Source organism: Nicotiana tabacum, chromosome 8 (genome assembly GCF_000715075.1).
Source record: "Nicotiana tabacum cultivar K326 chromosome 8, ASM71507v2, whole genome shotgun sequence".
NCBI lineage: Eukaryota > Viridiplantae > Streptophyta > Magnoliopsida > Solanales > Solanaceae > Nicotiana > Nicotiana tabacum.
The window spans coordinates 209,950,881-209,970,981 of record NC_134087.1 but is presented as its reverse complement, the minus strand read 5'-3'; the positions used below and the strand labels follow the sequence as shown (position 1 = coordinate 209,970,981).

General features: G+C 35.9%; 2 protein-coding genes across 4 annotated transcripts; one reads left to right on the top strand and one right to left on the bottom strand.

Moving 5' to 3' along the window:
- Positions 1 to 68: 68 nt before the first annotated feature.
- On the top strand, positions 69 to 6,420 carry LOC107771325 (bifunctional purple acid phosphatase 26-like). 2 transcript variants are annotated; one of them, XM_016590676.2, is made up of 10 exons: positions 69 to 203; positions 1,003 to 1,217; positions 2,037 to 2,237; positions 2,819 to 2,930; positions 3,223 to 3,449; positions 3,622 to 3,760; positions 4,449 to 4,669; positions 4,924 to 5,045; positions 5,148 to 5,309; positions 6,109 to 6,420. In XM_016590676.2, the coding sequence occupies exons 2-10, from the start codon at positions 1,056 to 1,058 to the stop codon at positions 6,191 to 6,193; spliced, it is 1,431 nt and encodes a 476-aa protein (XP_016446162.1). In that variant the 5' UTR covers positions 69 to 203; positions 1,003 to 1,055; the 3' UTR covers positions 6,194 to 6,420. The 2 variants fall into 2 exon arrangements, with proteins under 2 accessions (XP_016446162.1, XP_016446161.1); XM_016590675.2 differs by lacking the exon at positions 69 to 203 and having other exon boundaries at positions 237 to 1,217.
- Positions 6,421 to 8,772: 2,352 nt separating this feature from the next.
- LOC107771326 (synaptotagmin-5-like) lies at positions 8,773 to 17,599 on the bottom strand. 2 transcript variants are annotated; one of them, XM_016590677.2, is made up of 13 exons: positions 17,091 to 17,599; positions 16,870 to 16,974; positions 15,794 to 15,844; positions 15,548 to 15,668; positions 14,693 to 14,814; positions 13,681 to 13,782; positions 12,834 to 12,908; positions 12,372 to 12,451; positions 11,902 to 12,052; positions 11,586 to 11,816; positions 10,827 to 11,120; positions 9,961 to 10,074; positions 8,773 to 9,214 (listed from the first exon to the last, which is right to left on the bottom strand). In XM_016590677.2, exons 1-13 carry the CDS (start codon positions 17,193 to 17,195, stop codon positions 9,065 to 9,067), a joined length of 1,701 nt encoding a protein of 566 aa, XP_016446163.1. In that variant the 5' UTR covers positions 17,196 to 17,599; the 3' UTR covers positions 8,773 to 9,064. The 2 variants fall into 2 exon arrangements, with proteins under 2 accessions (XP_016446163.1, XP_075076237.1); XM_075220136.1 differs by lacking the exon at positions 15,794 to 15,844 and having other exon boundaries at positions 15,548 to 15,693; positions 16,845 to 16,974; positions 17,091 to 17,488.
- Positions 17,600 to 20,101: the final 2,502 nt, after the last annotated feature.

The window sequence follows — 20,101 nt, the reverse complement described above, 5'->3', positions numbered from 1 at the left end:
TGACTGAGACAACATATCTTGATCCAATCTTGCGCCATTTCCTGTTGCTATTTTTACGTCTCCTACTCATCATTTATTACTTATACTCAACACTTTAGTCATCAAACAAGCAATACACTGAATGCTAATACCAACAACTCCACACAGCAACAACAACTCGCCAATAATATTTCAGTCTCTAGTGGTTTCAGCCTAATTTCCAGGTATTTATCCTATTATCACTTTATTGTTCTTCTAATGCACAACCAATAAGGATTTAAATTATAAACATTCATTGCTAAAGATTTTTTACGCTACACTATAGTTTAATAGAGTATATGCTAGTAGATTAACTATCATTTTTATCATGTTATCGATTAATGTTTATCATAAAAATTTACTTGTAATTATGTTAGTATGTTTGATATTGTCAGTGCATAAACTTAAACTCTACACTCATTTATGTGGTATGATGCATGTTTTCAGTTTGAGTTTGACTTATATTCACCGACGGTGTAAAGTATTTTTACACTCTTAGATCACTTTTACCTCTTGAAGTAGGTAACTTGTCTTATTTTCAAGCATACAAAAATCCCACTTTTCATGGACAATTATCGGTAATTTAACAGAAGCGAACCCAGGATTGAAGGTTGCGAGTGCACTTTTAGATTCAACCGAAGTCTACTTTGTATATAGGGTGCCCACTACTAATATATTACTACTATTTTCTAAGAACATATACATGTATACATAGAACTTTTGTTGAACTTTACGTGTGTCGGTGATCCCTCTCGGTATAGCATAGGTCCGCCCCTGCCTGTAAATATACTTTAAGTATCCTGATAGTGTGGAAAGTTTTACACAGTTATTGTATAAGTTAAACTCTTTTAGTAATGTGTCCATGAAATCTGTAGTTTTATTCTAAAATGGAAACAAAATGCATTCTTTGAGATATGGAGCTATCATTTCTTTATCCAAACTTCTGTTTCTAATTACTACAATATATGTTCTTTCTTGATGCAGTGAATCATTTAATTGGTGTTGTTGAATTCTTGTTACTTGAGATTGAGGAGTCAATGTTGCTTCATCTCTTCTTTTCGTTGTCCGTCTTTTTATTGATAGACAACGGGAATGCTGGTATAACGAGTTCATTTATTCGTAATGAATGGCCATCTGTGGATATTCCTCTTGACAATGAAGTCTTTGCTGTTCCTAAGGGTTATAATGCTCCACAACAAGTAAGTTACTTTAACTAATTTTTTCAGTTGATTTTTCATAAGAAATGTTTGTGAATGAGTGTAATCTTGTGTTGTAACCTGTTCAAGAACTCGAGATAATTCAATTCGAGTAGCATGATTTCCTTTCCTTTTCTTTGAGCCGAGGGTCTATTGGAAACGGTCTCTCTACCATCCCAGGGTAGGGTTAAGGTCTGCGGACACACTACCCTCCCCAGATCCCACTTGTGGGATTCCACTTGATTGTTGTTGTTGTTGTTGTTTACAATGAAACAGAATTAGTAATGGTATAGAAATTGCATTGAAATTTGAACCCCTTGAAGTATTAAGAAAGACATCTAGGCTGTGTTGCTCGGATCCTCCAAAATGCTGCCGGACTTTTGAAAGATCCGATACACACCTGGCGACATTTTTGAAGGATACGAGCAACATATAACTTTTAGGTAGAAAAATTTCAAAGTCAATTAGTATTACATAATTGACTGCTTTCAAACCATGCTTAATTGAATAGATAGTCTTTGATCTTCAAATTGCAAAGTTGCCTATAATCACTATAAAAAAGAATGAGAAATTACATGATGAGAAAGTACTTTGTAATATCAACTACGCTCATAATCTTCGAGTGCACTGTTCAGCTTCTGCTCATATGTTCCAAAGATAAGAACAACAACAAACCCACTAAAATCTTACATGTGGGGTCTAGGATATGTTCAAAGATAATAAGACGCTAGAATTCCATGTTCGCTTTTTGACTACTGTATATAAACTGCAGGTTTTTTCATGCTAAAGTTCTAAAATGCTAATATCTTCATTCTACTATAGGTGCATATAACACAGGGTGATTATGAAGGGAAGGCTGTCCTAGTTTCATGGATTACGCCTGATAAACCGGGGCCTAGTCAAGTACGTTACGGATTATCTGAAGGAAAATATGAATTTACAGCTGAGGGTTCAGTAACAAACTACACATTTTACAACTACACATCTGGCTATATACATCAGTGCTTTCTTGATGGCCTTCAGGTAATTAGAATTCTCGGTTTAATAGTTTTTTAAGACAAAAGAATCACGATGTCATCTCTTCATTTAAGGGTCATATACATCACACAACTGTCTCCGTGTGACCTATTGGTCATGGGTATGAGCCGTGGAAGCAGCCACTAGTGTTTGCAGTAGGGTAGGCTGTCTACATCACACCCTTGCAGTGCAGCCCTTCCCCGGATCCTGTGTGAATGCGGGATGCTTGTGCACTGGCCTGCCCTTTTTTATACATCACACAACTATATTAGCAAAAGCATATAGTTGAGTTTTTTTCTCATATACCTTAAACAAACACACAAGTACTACTAAATCTGCTGCTTGGAAGTATTTCATTGCTGTAAAGTTGGTAGTTTGATCACTTTTCTTAGTTCCTTAATGTTTTTCCTCTTCAATTTTATGAGATTAAGTTGACTTGGCACACGGATTAAGAACAATAGGTTGACTAATGTATTGGATATTGATAATAGCATAAACAGTTTCATGACACTGATGTTCCATGATGTCTTAAATGCTATCCTCCATTTTCTATCTGGATTGACAGATTAGTTTTACCTTCGTTTCAGTATGACACAAAGTATTACTATGAAATTGGAGATGGTGACTCTGCTCGAAAGTTCTGGTTTGAAACTCCTCCAAAGGTTGATCCAGATGCTTCATACAAATTTGGAATCATAGGTAAGTAGTTTATATTTCGTTACCTTTATCCGCTTTCTAAAAGAGTGTAGTGCTTTACCGCATTATGATGTTTATATTGTCTTTAGTCACTGTCCTCCAGGGTAGGGGTAAGGTCTGCGTACGCACTGACCTCCCAGACCCCACTTGTGAGAACTCATTGGATTTGTTGTTATTGTTGTTGTTGTATTTATTCAACATGACAGTCTGAAAGATTACTAATAGTTATGACAATAAGAATTCAACAATCCAATGAAGCAACTCTTCAGTGTTCAATGCATTGTTCTTTCCTCAGGCGATCTAGGACAAACATATAACTCTCTTTCGACGCTTCAGCATTACATGGATAGTGGAGCGAAGAGCGTACTATTTGTAGGAGATCTCTCTTACGCGGACAGATATAAGTATCATGATGTTGGTGTCCGTTGGGATACATGGGGCCGCTTTGTTGAACAAAGTGCAGCATATCAACCTTGGATTTGGTCAGCCGGGAATCATGAGATAGAATATATGCCGTATATGGTAAAGTTCTGCAACACAGCTCAAGTTCAGATGTTTAACATAATGTTGTTTCCTGCTATATTTTACTTAAAGACCAATTCTTCCTTATTCATGTCTGATTCAAACATCTCAAGTGCTTGTGCCTCATATCAATAATGTTTTAAGATTTGACGGTTTTTTTCATTAACCACAGGGGGAAGTAACTCCATTCAAGTCATATTTGTACAGATATCCTACACCTTATCAAGCTTCAAAAAGCAGTAGCCCACTTTGGTATGCTATTAGGAGGGCATCTGCTCACATAATTGTGCTATCAACCTATTCTCCTTTCGGTATTTCCTGTTTCATTGTCTTAATTCTTGATTTTCTTAAACGTGAAGCAACAACGGTTCATTGTCTTGATTCTTGATTTTCCTACGCTGAGGGTCTACCGGAAACAACCTCTCTGCCTTCTTGAAGGTAGGGGTAAGCTCTGCGCACACACTATCCTTCTCAGACCCCACTTGTGGGATTATACTGGGTTTATTGTTGTTGTATAGAGATGGAAAAATGTTTCTTGTTCTTTTTGGCCGTGGTAGTAAGCATCATTTCACGTATATATTTCTCTTAGTAAGGGCAGCCTTGGCGTAACTAGTAAAGTTGTTGTCATGCGACCAGGAGGTCACCGGTTTGAACCGTGGAAACAGCTTCTTACAGAAATGTAGGGTAAGGCTACGTACGATAGACCCTTGTGGTCCGGCCCTTCCCTGAACCCCGCGCATAGCGGGAGCTTAGTGCACCGGGCTGCCCTTTAGTAAGGGGACCTTTGGAGCAACGGTGAAGTTGTCTCCGTGTGACCTATAGATCACGAGTTCGAGCCGTGGAATCAGCCACAGATACTTGCGTCAGGGTAGGCTGCCTACATCACACCCCATAGAATACAACCCTTCCTGGGATCCTACGTGAACGTTGGATGCTTTGTGCACCAGACTACCCTTTTTATTATATAGCTACTTAGTCTTTGTGTCTCTTATCATGCAGTGAAGTATACACCACAATGGAAGTGGCTGAGAGAGGAATTAAAGAATGTGGACAGAGAGAAGACTCCTTGGCTTATAGTTCTTATGCATGTTCCTATCTACAACACTAATGTAGCCCATTTTATGGAGGGTGAAAGTATGAGATCCGTATTCGAAGGATGGTTCGTTGAGCACAAAGTTGATGTAATCTTTGCCGGCCATGTCCACGCCTATGAACGATCAGTAAGTTATTTCACTTTACATCTATCTTGTGTTGGTAAGATATTCGACTTTTCTGCCTTGTGATAGCTATACCTTCACAAGATAAATGTAAGATCTGTGTACACTCTATTTTCCCCTCCCCCCTCCCAGACGCCACTATATGGGATTACACTGACCCCACTATATGGGATTACACTGGGTTTTTGTTGTTTTTGTTGTTGTTGCCTTGTGATAGCTATGCTGTTGAGATTTGCTAACGTATTCTCTTTTTTCAGTATCGGGTATCAAATATACACTATAACGTCTCGAGTGGTGATCCTTATCCCGTACCAGATAAAGCAGCTCCAGTTTATATAACAGTTGGTGATGGAGGAAATCAAGAGGGTCTTGCTTCAAGGTAAGTTTATACTGTGTAGATTGATTATTTACTTATGTTTTCAACATCTTTTAACTTCTTAACTTGCTCTGGAACTATATATTCATTTGTTTATCTGTGCAGATTTAGAGATCCTCAACCAGATTATTCTGCATTCCGCGAAGCAAGTTATGGCCATTCTACGCTAGAGATTAAGAACAAAACACATGCATTATACCATTGGAACAGAAATGACGATGGAAAGAAAGTTAAAATCGACTCGTTCGTGTTACATAACCAGTACTGGTCAGTATGATCTCTTTTTCCTTAAATTTGAACAGATTCTAGCTTAACAGCTTGTTTCACTTCCACATTTCTCATATTCTTTTACTGTGTATACTTCTGTCTTTATATGTAATGCTGTCTGATGTTTAAGTATGTTTGCTAATACATCCTTCTACTAGATCAATCAGCCTATTCTAGTTCGCCTTGATCTAAATAAGCAATGTGGAATTAGCTTATATAGACGGATAGTATAAAGAATTTTTATGCTATCAATGTATTATAACATGGAAGGGTAACCTTGGCGTAACTGGTAAAGTTGTTGGCATGTGACTAGGAGGTAACGGGTTCGAGCCGTGGAAACAGCCTCTTGCAGAAATGCAGGGTAAGGCTATATACAATAGATCCTTGTGGTCCGGCTCTTCCCCGGACCCTGCGCATAGTGGGAGCTTAGTGTACCGTACTGCTCTTTTAGTGTATTTTAACATGGAAGGGGAGCCTTGGAGCAACAATCAAGTTGTCTCCGCGTGACCTATAGGTCACGGGTTCGAGCCGTGTAATCAGCAACTGATGCTTGAATCCTGGTAGGCCGGTTACATCACACCCCTTGGGTTGAGGCCCTTCCACGGACCCTGCGTGAACACAGGATGCGCTGTGCACCGAACTGCCTTTTAGTGTATTTTAGCATATTGCAGCAAGTAATATATCTTATTTTCCAAGAACTAATTTCACTTATTATGGACGGTTACCTGTAGTCGTCTTTTAAGTGAACTTTTACACTAGGTGTATAAAAATTAAACTGAAGCAACTTATGCTCATGCAGGGGAAGCAATCATCACAGGAGAAAGTTGAACAAAAATCATCTCCATTCAGTCATTTTAAACAGGGCTTCAACTGCACAACTATGAAACAAATTTCTGGAGCATACTGAATATGGATCATTACAATAACAACAACAAACCTAGTGATTTTTCACAAGTGGGGTCTGAATATGGATCATTCAAAATAAAAATTATGAGTTTGTGTTGTTCATTGCATCATTGGAGTTTGAAAAAGCTATATTCGGATATTATGATGTCGTTGCTTAATTCACAACGCATTGACTTCATTTATCCATTCATTTGTTATTTCGTAAGTAGAATGTTAGCCTGAGATGAATTTAAATTGAGAAACATGGTCAGTGAAAATTCATATAACAGACCCCAACTTGTTTGAGATTGAGAAATAATTGTTGTTGCATATAACCGACCCCAGGAAAACGACACCCAATTATATGTTGACCAAGTAAATACTTTGCCAAACAAACATGTCAGACTACGGAGAGAAAGACTCGGAAGGTACTAAAAAGACCCCAACAAAATTTCTTCTTGAAGCTTTAGATCCCATTCTCATCAATGAACTCACTAAATGAAACTATTACCATTTTAACTATAACCGAGAAATCTTTGAGGCCAAGTTAGCATACAGTTTAAAACTCGGTGGGTGATGACACACCCCTCTAGCCTTCTCCACTTAAAACAAGGCTGTTATCTACAACGAAGTTCGAATTCATAACGTGCTTCGGATGTTGCTAATAAATCAAAGTCATGTAGCAAAACTGTTACCATTTCAACAGATCCTAATGCCACAATCAGCTTCTGCACCTAATTAGAAGTCCAAAAAGAGTGCAACTGAATATCTTAATACCCTTGTTGCTATGTGATATAAGTGGCTTTCAATGGTCCCGTTGTATAAGAACAAAGGCGATATCCAGATCTGTAACAACTATAGGGGTATTAAATTACTAAGTCATACCATGAAAGTCTGGGAGAGAGTGGTGGAAATGAGAGTGCGAAGGACGGTGTCTATTTCAGACAACCAGTTCGGGTTCATGCCGGGGCGATCTACCACAGAAGCTATCCACCTTATTAGGAGGACGGTGGAACAATACAGGGATAAGAAGAAGGATCTCCACATAGTGTTTATCGATCTAGAGAAAGCGTACGACATGATTCCTAGGGAGGTCTTATGGAGATGCTTAGAGGCTAAAGGGGTCTCGGTTGCCTACATTAGGGCGATTAAGGACATGTATGATGGAGCTAAGACTCGGGTTAGGACAGCAGGAGGCGATTCAGATTATTTTCCGGTTATTACGGGGTTGCATCAAGGGTCTGCGTTCAGCCCTTTCCTATTTGCCCGGGTGATGGATGCTATAACGCATCATATTCAGGGGGAGGTGCCATGGTGCATGCTATTTGCTGATGACATAGTCCTAATCGATGAGACACGACGCGGCGTCAGCGAGAGGTTAGAGGTTTGGAGACATACTCTTGAGTCCAAAGGTTTCAGGTTGAGCAGGACGAAGACGGAATACCTTGAGTGCAAATTTGGGGCAGAGCCGACGGAAGCGGGAGTGGAAGTGAGGCTTGATTCTCAAGTCATCCCTAAGAGGGGTAGTTTCAAGTACCTGGGGTCGTTTATTCAGGGGTCCGGGGAGATCGACGAGGATGTCACACACCGTATAGGGGTGGGGTGGATGAAATGGAGGTTAGCGACGGGAGTCCTGTGTGACAAGAAAGTGCCACTGTTACTGAAAGGTAAATTTTATAGGGCAGTGGTTAGGCCTGCTATGTTGTATGGGACCGAGTGTTGGCCGGTGAAGATCTCACGCATCCAGAGGATGAAAGTTGCAGAGATGAGGATGTTGAGGTGGATGTGCGGGCATACAAGGAAGGATAAGATTAGAAATGAAGATATTCGAGAGAAGGTGGGTGTGGCCTCCATGGAGGACAAGATGCGGGAAGCAAGACTCAGATGGTTCGGGCACATTCAGAGGAGGAACACTGATGCACCGGTGAGAAGGTGTGAACCACTGGCGGTGGTGGGTACGAGGAGAGGTAGAGGGAGACCTAAGAAGTATTGGGGAGAGGTGACCAGGCAGGATATGGCGCGACTTAGGGTTACTGAGGACATGGCCCTAAACAGGGAATTGTGGAGATCGAGCATTAAGGTTGTAGGTTAGGGGAAATTGTGATGTCTTTTTTACAGCGCACTAGAGTGAGACTAGCCAGTTAGGAATTAGTCTTAGGATGCTATTGATCAACTACTGATGATGGGCTTTATCTTCTGTGTATTAATACCTTACATCTTTCTCGTATTTCCTATATCTCTTATATTGCTGTTACTTTGTTTTTATGGTATTTATGTTATGTTATGGATTTTATGGTACTTTATGTTGTTCTATTATGAGTCTATTGATAGTACTAATATAGTGTCTCTTGTTGCCTCTTTGAGCCGAGGGTCTCCTGGAAACAACCTCTCTGCCCCTCGGGGTAGAGGTAAGGTCTGCGTACATATTACCCTCCCCAGACCCCACTTGTGGGATTACACTGGGTTGTTGTTGTTGTTGTTGTTGTAATGAACAAAAAGTAAAATAAGGGACTATGGTCAAGCAACTTATGCTAAACTTTATCATATAAGAAAATGTAAGTTCTGAGAAAGATTGAAATTGTTAAAAGCAATATTGTCATATAACAAAGAATAAAAAGTAGAGGCACTAACAGTACATAATATAACTAATGTATACTACTTGGAAGATTACTCATTTTTATTCTTGTCCAGCTTCAACTTCAGTTTCTCTTTAGAAGTTTCACAACTTTACATTATCTCTCTTCTGCTTTAATCAACTCATGTACAGAAAATATTCGATTCTACGTAGTCTTTTCCAATCAATATCGGAATCAAAGAAACTTTACTCCCTGTACAAAATTTCCAAGAATAAAACTGAAGTTTGATGTTCATCACTGGGAGTCTCTGTATAATGGCTGTGGGTTCCATTTGAGATGCAAGTTCAGTTTCCCTGATTTAGACTCGGATAATTCGAAGGTGTCTTTATATTCACCTTCCATTAGAACTCTTGTTAAAGTCAGTATGCATTTTCCCATGAAATCCTGTGAAGAAGTTGTGAGAATTGGAAATGAATCAATATAACAGTCAAGAAATAAGATACAAAAATGGTACTCTCCAAAGTTTACGCATAAGAAAAAAGAAAAGGAAAGAGCCCTTAGAAATATCATCTTGCATCTTGATTTATCGCATTGGTTTTTATATATCTTCCTACATGGAACTCCTTTTGCAGTTATATTTACCGTAACCTTAATGTTCTAAGCAATTCACATGCTAAGGGAGATCGTACAAACTAATGACTACCTATCGAAGCACCATTGAAACCATAATGAAAAAGAGAAAACCACAAAGAAACAAAGGGTCAATTTTACCAATTCAATGTTTTAGCAAAGAGCTCACATAGTGAGTTGCTTCAGCTAAAGAAAACATCACAACAATGAAATTGTTCGTTTGGAAATTTTCTGAAAAGCTAATCATTGGTTCTTCTCTCCATCGGAACAATAGGGCCGCTATGGTCATTACTAAACTTGTCGAAGAGATGAAATATAACCAAGGTATATCTTTTTTATCAGAGGTTGAATAGATCATCAGAAGAAGAATTATGCCAAATATTAGGATACATTCTGGAAATATCAAACTTCCATCGAAGAGAAGAAAATGAAAGGCTTTCATAAGTTGGTATTTGGAAAGATACTACAGATATCCATAACGATAATTTGGCACGAGGACAAGCGGAAAACAATAGTCATAGGGTAACATATGGAATTTATTAAAGGACAGATACTCTTACCTTTCCAAATGTGTCATGGTCCCAGACTTCCACAATTAGCATATCATGTAATCCATCCTCAACAACAAAGTCAAAAGTCTGATTCCAAACTGGATTTAGACTTTCATTTACGACCTAAAGAAAACAGATAATCAGCATTATATATATTTTTTGGTAAGTGATAATTAGCATTATATCTAGTTATGAATGAAGAGTATCAAGGCAAGTTACTCTAAACAAGGATAATTAACATTACATGTTCTCAGATGTTGTGACATGGACAGTGAAGATTCAGATAGCTAACCCCGACTTGCTTCGGCTAATACGAACTTTGTGGTTTCCATTGCCTATATATTAGCAGAGGCAGATCCAGGATTTGAACCTTATGGGTTCGAGTTCGGGCTTCTATTTTTTTGATAAGTTGTTAGAGTTCGGGATTCTACCATGATTCATTTGATTTACTGGGTTCGAAATCTATTATTTGTACTTATCTAGTATATTTTTTAACATATACAAGGTCCAAGCCAAAGCTATTGGGTTCAGATGAACCCATACCTATTAACTCTACATCAGCTCCTGAATATTAGATGGAGGACAGGAGGAAAAGTTAGAAATCTCGATCCAAAAATGAGGATCATGTCATACTGTTTCTTTTCCTACTTACCAAAACAACAACAACAACAACACACCTAGTAAAATCCCACTAGTGGGGTATTGGGAGGGTAGCGTCTACGCAGACCTTACCCCTACCCCGGAAGGGTAGAGAGGCTATTTCCGGGAGACCCTCGGCTCAACAGAAGAGACAATAATATCATTCCTACTTACCAAAAAAGGAAAGAAATTATTTACTGAGAAGTCAACAATTAAATAAGAATAAGAAAGGATACCCTGGTTTTGTTCTTGATTTGCGCCTTCTTCATAATCAGCACGGCGTAGGGGTCAGCCTTCCCCCCTATATCAGCTGGGGGCAGGTCATCAGCTGATATCACAGTAACAGAAAGTACCCCTCGTACTATTACTTCCCTTCTTTTGCTGATTTCACCTCCATTAGGACTAGTTTCTTTTCCTTCTGCCCCATTTTTAAGAACTCTCTCTAATGAAGTCATTGTCTCAGTCTGAGAAAAAGGATTAGTTAACCCATTCTTCATGCCAATAGGGCAATACAATAGCTCCAAGTGCACCTAAACAAAGATAATGAGCAGAGTTCAGACGGAGCGCACCGAGACTATTCTACGTGTTCTGCTCAAAATATCAAGAGAGAAATATATTTTCCTACATAGGACTAAAGAAATGGTGATCGAGAATATAGAGAGTTTTGATGAGGTCTGGTACCATAAGGGAAAGGAAATCACTGCCTATGATTTTCCTACATAGGACTAAAGAAACGGCAATCGAGACCATATCAGTAAGAATATTATGAGCAGGAACGAACTCGTATTATTCACAGCACCATCAGTGCCACTCATTTTGAACAGTAAATGCTGTTTCATTTAGTTGTTGCTGAAAATATCACTAGCTTTCCAGTATTTGGATTTTTTGCACATATATTTCCATCAGATTTCCCAGTGCTATGTACGTGTATTTCCAGCTACTGCAGAATCTATTGAAACATGGCCAAGGAAAGTAAAGGGAGTTGCAGTCGTCACCTCGCCCCTATTTTTCTGGTCTCTCTGAATCTCCAAATCTTTCACCAACTTTAACCAAATATCCTTTACTTTACCAGGCTCAAGCTCATTCAAACGGATATGAGCACATCCAAGTAGTTCAGCTGACTGAAGACCTTCATCGTCGTAGATTTTTACCACCAAGTGTTGTGTCAGCGGATCTTCAACTACGAACTCAAAATGCTCATTCCAGATTGGGTTCAAATCGTTGTTCTGAAAAAGAACATTATTTACTTTAATCCTAACTTTTATCAATAAATTAAAGAAACTTTTCCAGGGAAAAGGATGAATAACTTACAATTATTTTGCTCTTCTTCATTCTATCTCGTATAGGGCGTACGTATAATACAGCGAAAGGGTCAGATTTTCCAATGAGGTCTTTATTTGTTAACTCCTTTGCTTGAATAAGTTTCACCTCCAATACTCCAGTAGGCTTCAGTTCAAGGTCACTGGTACGAGAAAATAGAATGTCAATAAGGATTTTACAGCTCCAATCAAAACATGAGATAGTTACAAAATTGCATGAGATAACATTTTGACTTTTCTAGCTCAATGCAAAATGGACGGAAGTCTGACATAAGTTGAAGGAACCACTCTCCAAAACATAATCCAAAATTCTGTCTTTGGAAATTTTATATTTGGAAAGGTCCTTCTGAGGTTCAATGAGAAGTTAAATGTGTTCGACTGGATCAAGATCGGGGAAGCCCAAAGATAAACTGGCTCGGTGAAACCAAGATGGTTCAAAGAATCCATTACTAATATCAATACCTATAATCCCCAGGTAAAATGGGAATAACTTTTCGAACCGGCCATGTGATAGAGTCTTCAATAGCGTCCCGGATGGTTCCCTGGAGAAATAAAATTCATTTTAGCACATCTAGAATGTAGTAAATCATAACAAACATTTGTTAAGAATTTCGTTTATTGATTGCATAATAAAGTTCAAGTTTATGCAAACAACTCAAAGCAGCAAATCCGTTGTTCCTCTCTTTTCTCAAAATTAGTATAGTCTCAGAGAATGCACCAAGAAACAAAAGAACTGTTATTTGAAATTTTTCACGCAACACTCTTTTACTCTCGTGAATGTATTATAGCTACTTCTGTTCGGCATTTCAAGTAAATACCGTTATCCATATTGAAATACAGAAGTTCTAGGCAAGTGCATGACAATATAGAATGTTTACCACAGAAACATGAGAAACAGATTTAAGTGGTAAAGTTTGACCAAACCTCAATTGCATCAGAAAGGCCAGGAATTGCTGTCATGTCACCACCAACTACTTTAAGCGTAAAATCCAGCTTTTTCTGCAAGCAAAGAAATTTATTTGTCATTTTTCCTTTAGAGTTTAGGTGTGAGATATGCACGTGGGTAGTCTTTTCCTGGTGAGAGTAAGTGCCATTTGCACAGACACGGGCAATGTAGAACTAAGATAGTAGGTGCGCCTGCTCCCTCTGGTCTTGCTTGAATTATATAAGTAGTTGAGAATTTTTTTACGAATGTATATTTATATTAAGTTCACACCCGTTGCCACAAAAGAGTAGTGGGTGCAATGATCAGCACCCACTGATGTAAATCCTGACTGCCTTTGGTGTACACACATAAGATGCATATCGGAATGCTGTGTAGCAAGATACATACTTGAATTATCTTGAATATCAACATCCAAATTTAAATAGACATGTGACAAATCCTTGAATTGTTGACCGAGTTAATACTCAATCACTCAGAATCTATTTTCAATTCAAAATAAAAGAAAAGGCCTTAGTATTAATTCGGGATTGTGTAAATAACATGCTTAAATTTTTTTATTTTAAGTATCAACACCATGCTTAAATTGTTTAAGGATAAGTATCAATAACATGCTTAAGTTGATTTTTGTGCATATATGAGCTATGTTGCGCAGACTCTCCAAAATAATGCCGCACCCGTGTCAGATCCTCCAAAAATACACTACTTTTGGAGGATCCGACATGCACCCGGCAATATTTTTGGAGAGTCCAAGCAACATAGTATATGTGCACAAAGTGATACACATGCAAATGAAAGATAAAAAAAAGGTTGAAGTTTATACAACACCTTCTGCCTCAGAGAGTAACATACAGCTCCAAAGCAAGGAAACTCATCAACAAGTGGCCTGAAGATCAGCCTAAAAATACCAGTAAATCCAATGTTTTTCACCTAAATGAAAACAGATCAATAAACACAAAGTTAAAATCATTTTCATAAAAGTTAGAACATAGCATGATACAAATATTTCAGGAACTAAAATAGAAACTTGCATGGATAAATTCGTGACAGCGTTAAAAGGGACAGTAGTCGGAAAAAGGAATGACTATTTTTCCAAGACAGAGTCATGGAAAAAGTAGAATATACAAGAAAATATTCATTGCAAAATACAAGAGTAGGAGAAGGTTTACACAGATAGTTGAGAAGACTCTTTAGTGCCTTGACAGCAAAACAGAACAATGAGACAACACATATTTGAAGTTACATCAAAGCTCTTAACATGGCGCACGTGGACAAATTAAAAAGACAACAAATTACATCAAGATAATACCATAGTTGCTTCTGTAGCTAGTAGCTATAACAAATTGAGTTGGCATATTACACTGGCAGAAAAAAGTGGTCGATATCGGACAAAAGGATCCAGCTTTCATGAAGTTACTTGATATTTTTGGGGAAAAAAAGTATTCACGAAGGGAAAATGAAACAAAACAGTAAGATGTATATATTACTAGTATCTTCTTTCTTCACTCTTAAAGCGAGCAACTCATTTAGATCAATATTAAGGAAGTATTGCAGGGAATATAATGACATTAACATTTCATGCCGTGGTCAGTCCAAGTAAAAAACACATAAGCATGAGCATGTCCATGCAAATCATATGGGATAACCTGCAAGTGTAAGGCATAAATACAGACTACTTAAGCTAAAACAATTGTTTGCTCCATCAACCAATTCCAATGTGTCCTTCAATTTGAGTAATTCGCGGAGAAAAACAATAAAATTTGCATCTCAGCAGAAATTAGGACCATATCATGTGGAGCAGTTAAAGTATGCGGCATAGCTCTGAGGTGCAAATAGTTACCTGCACTGGTAATGCTACACCAACATAAGTCTTGATATCGAGTATTATGCTTGGGTTCCCATCCCATTGCATCTCTAATTCCATGGTAATACCCTCACTTCCATCTTCAATAATAGAAATCCCTGCAATGAAACATCAATATGAGATCAAGCATTTGTAAAATATCATGTGATTTATCCTGGCAAGCAGTTTCTTTTATTAAGGAATAAACTGACACTAGAGGCAACGTCACCACAATAGCTCTATGAGGTTCATATGTCTTTTATCCCCTGCTAATCTCAACTTATTTGCCACATTTTGACTTCTCAAAGAGGTTAGAAATAGCAGGGAAATGTTATGCGGCTTCAAATAAGCACACGAAAAAGAACTAGAGGACTGATAAGTTCGCTCATATGTATAACAGTATAGGTGACTCCTAAAACTTTTTGGTAGTACAATATGCAAGACGTTTGAATAGTTAAAGAAACTAAGGACGCGATCAAAACTTTTGGACAAATAAAAAAGGTAGATAAAAAAAACGAATCAGGTAAGAGTAAGTAAAATCTAGTTTAAGCAAAACAAAAGGAACGAGGACAAATGTTTTGGAACAAGGGATTGCATAACATACATTCTTCGTCTCTTCTCCTATATCATGACCAATTTATAGTGTTTATAACTCTTAGTAAATGATTACATGTATATCATCTAGCAAATGGCAATCAACAGACACTCAATCTACACATCCAATTGCAGAGTTCAGTAAAATTGAACGAATAAGTAATTACCAACCACACACATATACACACAAATAGATAAAGCTAAAACGCTGGAATGAGTTGAGACACTTGAGGCATGTTATGACAGCCAACATCTAACCTGTGAATTGAGGAGCAACTGTACCAAGAGTGAACTTTGAAAATTTTAACGACGCCAAAATCACAGGCCTATATTGTTCCAAAACTGGCTCCACACTAGACTTTACCAGTTCTGATGCTGCCTGAATTACCATATAACCACACCAACTCAATTAGCAACAAATAAGTCCAAAACAATCAGAAATTAGAAATCGCAGAATCCCGATAGAGTGGAAAAATAAAATATGTATAAGACATTGAACCTAACCTCATCCACATACGGCCAAATCTTTTCAAGATGAGAATTAAGCCACTTCAACTGTAAGAACAAAAGTGAAAAATCGAAAAGGTCACTTCTTTTCTACTCAACAAACTAAATCACATGTATTAAAGATAGACATTAAACATAGTCCACAAAGGGACAGTTAGTAGCCAAATAAAACAATTCGGATCACAATGCACGAATTGAATCTCAATGATCTTATGGTCACTATGTGCCACAAAAAACAGAAAGGGATATTAATGGTGAGTTTGGTATGATGGAAAATGTTCTCCCAATTTTTTTCAAGATAATAAGAACTTAATTTTTTATGTTTGGTTGCCAAAAAAAAAAATTGTTCCACCAAAAAGGGGAAACAACTATCTCAACATCCACGTGACTACATATTATTATCAATCTTTACTACTCAAATATTTTCATCAAAGCACTATCCAATTTGCTGATTCAAGCTTCAAAAATGTTTTTTTTCCCCGAAAATATTTTTCTGCTCTCCAACCAAACACGAAAACAACAAACACAATGTGATCCCACAAATGGGGTCTGGAAAAACCATTTTCTAGAAAATGAGTAATTTTCCGAATTTCTGAAAGTTAACTTCCATCATACCAAAAATACCCTAAAGAAACGGTAAAGACTTCACCTTTTGCTGATTATCTCAACTCTTAACTTCATATCTCTCCATTAACCGACACCTAAGCATTATTATCAATCTTTACTACTCAAATTTTTTCACCAAAACACAATCCAATTTGCTAATAGTTCTTATTATCAATCTTCAGTAACTGTTTTTTTCCAGAAAATTGACTTTCGTTATTATCAATCTATCCAAATTGTTGTATTCACCAAAAAAATACGGTACAATACAATACAGTACATACATTATGAAATGACAAGTAACAACTATCCAAACAGACACTTAAGCATTAATATCTCTTTACTACTCATGAATTTTCACCGAAACACTATCCGATTTGCATATTATTATCAATTTTCAAATAATTTTTTTTTCAAAAAATGACCTTCGTCCTACCAAACACACCTTAAAGAGAAGCTAAAGATTTCACCTTTTGCTGATTGGAGAAAACAACCCAAGAAGGATATTGTTCTGGTGTAAAGATCTTTCTTGAATCCTCCACTGTCATTCTAGCAAATGCAGCAATTCCACTCGCCTTTACAATTCAACCAAAAAAAAAACATAAATACAAAAAACAAACCCCAGAAATGAAAAATAAATAAAAATCTAAACTTTGAAGTAAAAATAGCAAAAAGACTATAGTTGACTTACCAGTTCAGTACGATATTTAGATCTTGCATTTTCTGATTTAACAAAGGCAACAATTATAGCAAGTCCAAATGTAATACCAATCACAACCCCTAAAATAAATGACATTTTTTTCTCTTCTTCTTGAATTCTCCTCTTCCTTTTTCAGTATTTTTGTGATGAAAGTGAAAGTGAAAACTGTTGAAAAGATCTAAAAGCAGAGATTTTCAATCTGTTTTTTGGAGTTTTCTTATGGTGGGGTTCTTCCAACAGGGAATTCTTTTTATAAAAAATTTTAAAAAATAGTATCTTGAGATTCAATGAAACTGAAAATTGTTGGAAAATGTACTCAATAAAGGTGAGACTTTGAACCTGTTTTGGTTTTTGTGTGTGTGTGTGTGTTTTTGTGGGGTTTTTGTTTTTCAAGAAAAAGAAGAAATTGATATCTGTAGAGCTAGAAGTTTTATTTTTTTTATTTTTCTTTCTAGTTATAATCAAAGATTATATTAGAGCGGCCATAACCGGCCAAAGACACATTTCGAAGCATCCAAAGCAAAAAAAATTAGGAAAAGAAAGGAGGAATGTCATTTTCGGACAGGTGAGTTGACTATTAGTGGGACCAAAATTTAGCCATTTATCTTTTGCCAAGTGATCAAATTATATAGTAATTCATCTTTCTTGATCTTTTATATTTATAATTATACTAATTGTTTTATAAAACCGTACTTTACGGATCAAAATAAATCCTAAATTCAAAACAATTCTTGAAATATTAGGAGTCTATTAGGGTTACTCAGTGACTACTCCACTCAAACCTAATTCATTCCTATAAATAAGGCTACATATGTCCTTCAAAGAGGATCTCAAAAGTTCCATAAATTCTCTGAATATGCACAAAAAGATCAAATATATGATCTCCAAAATTTCATAAAACTCTTGGAATATTCATTAAGAGATCAAATATATGTCAAATATGTCTTGCTCAAATTTCTAGCAATATTCAAGATCCAAACGGAGTGCTGCTACGTGTTTCCTGATAATCAAATACATCAAGGAGTTGCATATCATTTTACGTTGGAGAAATATGCCGTTAAGATCCTCGAATTACGGATAACAAATCTAAGGAAAGAATCAAGAGATAAATAGAGTTATAACCCGCAATGTTTATTAATAAAATTATTTTTTCTTTATAGTTGTCTGTGATTGCAGTTTTATTTATCTGCACAAATTTATTGCAAAACATAGTTTTATGAATTTGAAATTAGTGATTACTTAAAATTATTGTCTAATAAGCTAGCATTTGGACATAAATTTAATTTAAAAAATTGAAGATAGATGAAAAATAATTTTTAGAAATTGAAATTGTGTTTGGACATGCATTTTATTTGAAAATAAAATTTTTTAAAAAACATGAAAAACTAGTCTAAATCACTTTTTAAAACTTGAAAATTTTATCTTCAAAAACTTGCACTTTTTATAACCAAACTATGTTTTATTTTTTATTTTTCGAAAAAGGTGAAAAAAAATTATGGCCAAACGGGAACAAAGTCTTTTTCTCTTCCTCCAAGTGAGCTACTATAAAAGAATATCTGTCACAACTAACATAATTTGCTCCTAGAGGCCTTTGATAAATGCTTTATCTTCTTTTAAAAGGCCTTTTGTTGCTAATTTGCTATGCTGGATACACATATTAGGGATGTACAAACAAAACTGATAAATCGCATCAAACCGATAATTCGAGTCAAATCGGAAAAAAAAACTCGATAGTGATTTGGTATTGGGGAAAAAAATTTGACTATAATTGGTTAGGTTTGATTTTAATTAAAAAAAAGTCAAACCGAAACTAAACCAACCCAATAATACATCTATACAATTTTTAAAAATATTTTATACATATAAATATTAATTGTAATGTAATTTATAAATATTTCCTAAACTTTTTCATAGTTTTTTCTTTTAACGTTTCAAGTTTGGACTTAATATTCTTGAATGGTAAATAAATGTTATAGCCCATAAATATAGTAACTCAAACAAAGTTTAAATCAATACTAATGCTAAACAAAATAAAATTCAATTCAACACTAGGAATGACAATAGTATTGAATATCTATTTTTAGTTTTACATTTATTAAAAAAAAGTTTTACATTGGTTTACAATAAAAATGTGTAACTTAGTTTATCTTTTACTTTAGTGCTTAGTTATGTAATTAATAGTACTTATTAGCTATACTTATTTTAGAATGACCTATATAGTATTTTTAGATGACGTTAATTTTCACTATGGCTTATTAATTAGAAATATTTGCTTTATGCAATTTTATTATTTTTGTTATTGAATATTTTAGTATAATGCTATAACTTATCTCATGTTATTGTGCTATTTTCTTGAAAAATAAATTATATAATTGTATCTTATTAGGACTACAGAAATATATGGAGCACAAGTTACATATTTTGTGCTGTGAAGATTTTATTGGGAAAAATCCGAAAATCTGAAGGAAAAAAAAACAAAAAATCCGAGAAAAAATGAGATTGAAAAATCCGACTTTGTTGGTTTGGTTTGGTTTGGTTTATAGATTTAAAAACCTGACATCATTGGTTTGATTTAGTAATTGAAAATTTTGAACCAACCCAACCTATATACACCCCTACATGGCATAGCACTGGTATCATACTTTATAGTACTATATTTGTTTCAATTTACGTGACACTATTTTTTTATTAATCTATTCCAAAATCAATGACACCTTTAATATATTTGGAAACAGTTAACTAATTTCCAATTTACTCTTAATGTTAGCCATAGAAATCCCATGGCATGTTTATGACTACGAGTTCCGAAAAAGCTATGAAGCAGCGCCACATAATAATTTAAAGAAATTGTATATTCTATAGCAAACTATTACACCCTATTTATTATAAATCAAAACTATTTTAAAATATTATTAAAATAGGTATTTATTGTGTACACTATCATATAAGCGTGAAATACGCTATTTATATTTTTCTCTCTATTTTTTCCGGTTAACACACGT

What these genes read in the sequence shown, in the direction of transcription:
- LOC107771325 (XM_016590675.2), top strand. Translation starts at nt 984, where the DNA reads ATGTTCTTTCTTGATGCAGTGAATCATTTAATTGGTGTTGTTGAATTC. An exon ending in GCTTTCTTGATGGCCTTCAG is followed by an intron (nt 2,238 to 2,818) that starts GTAATTAGAATT and finishes CCTTCGTTTCAG; the next exon opens with TATGACACAAAGTATTACTA. An exon ending in GTGTTACATAACCAGTACTG is followed by an intron (nt 5,310 to 6,108) that starts GTCAGTATGATC and finishes ATGCTCATGCAG; the next exon opens with GGGAAGCAATCATCACAGGA.
- LOC107771326 (XM_016590677.2), bottom strand. Translation starts at nt 17,195, where the DNA reads ATGTCATTTATTTTAGGGGTTGTGATTGGTATTACATTTGGACTTGCT. An exon ending in GCCTTTCTGATGCAATTGAG is followed by an intron (nt 12,452 to 12,833) that starts GTTTGGTCAAAC and finishes TTATTTCTCCAG; the next exon opens with GGAACCATCCGGGACGCTAT. An exon ending in AAATCAAGAACAAAACCAGG is followed by an intron (nt 10,075 to 10,826) that starts GTATCCTTTCTT and finishes TGTTTTCTTTAG; the next exon opens with GTCGTAAATGAAAGTCTAAA.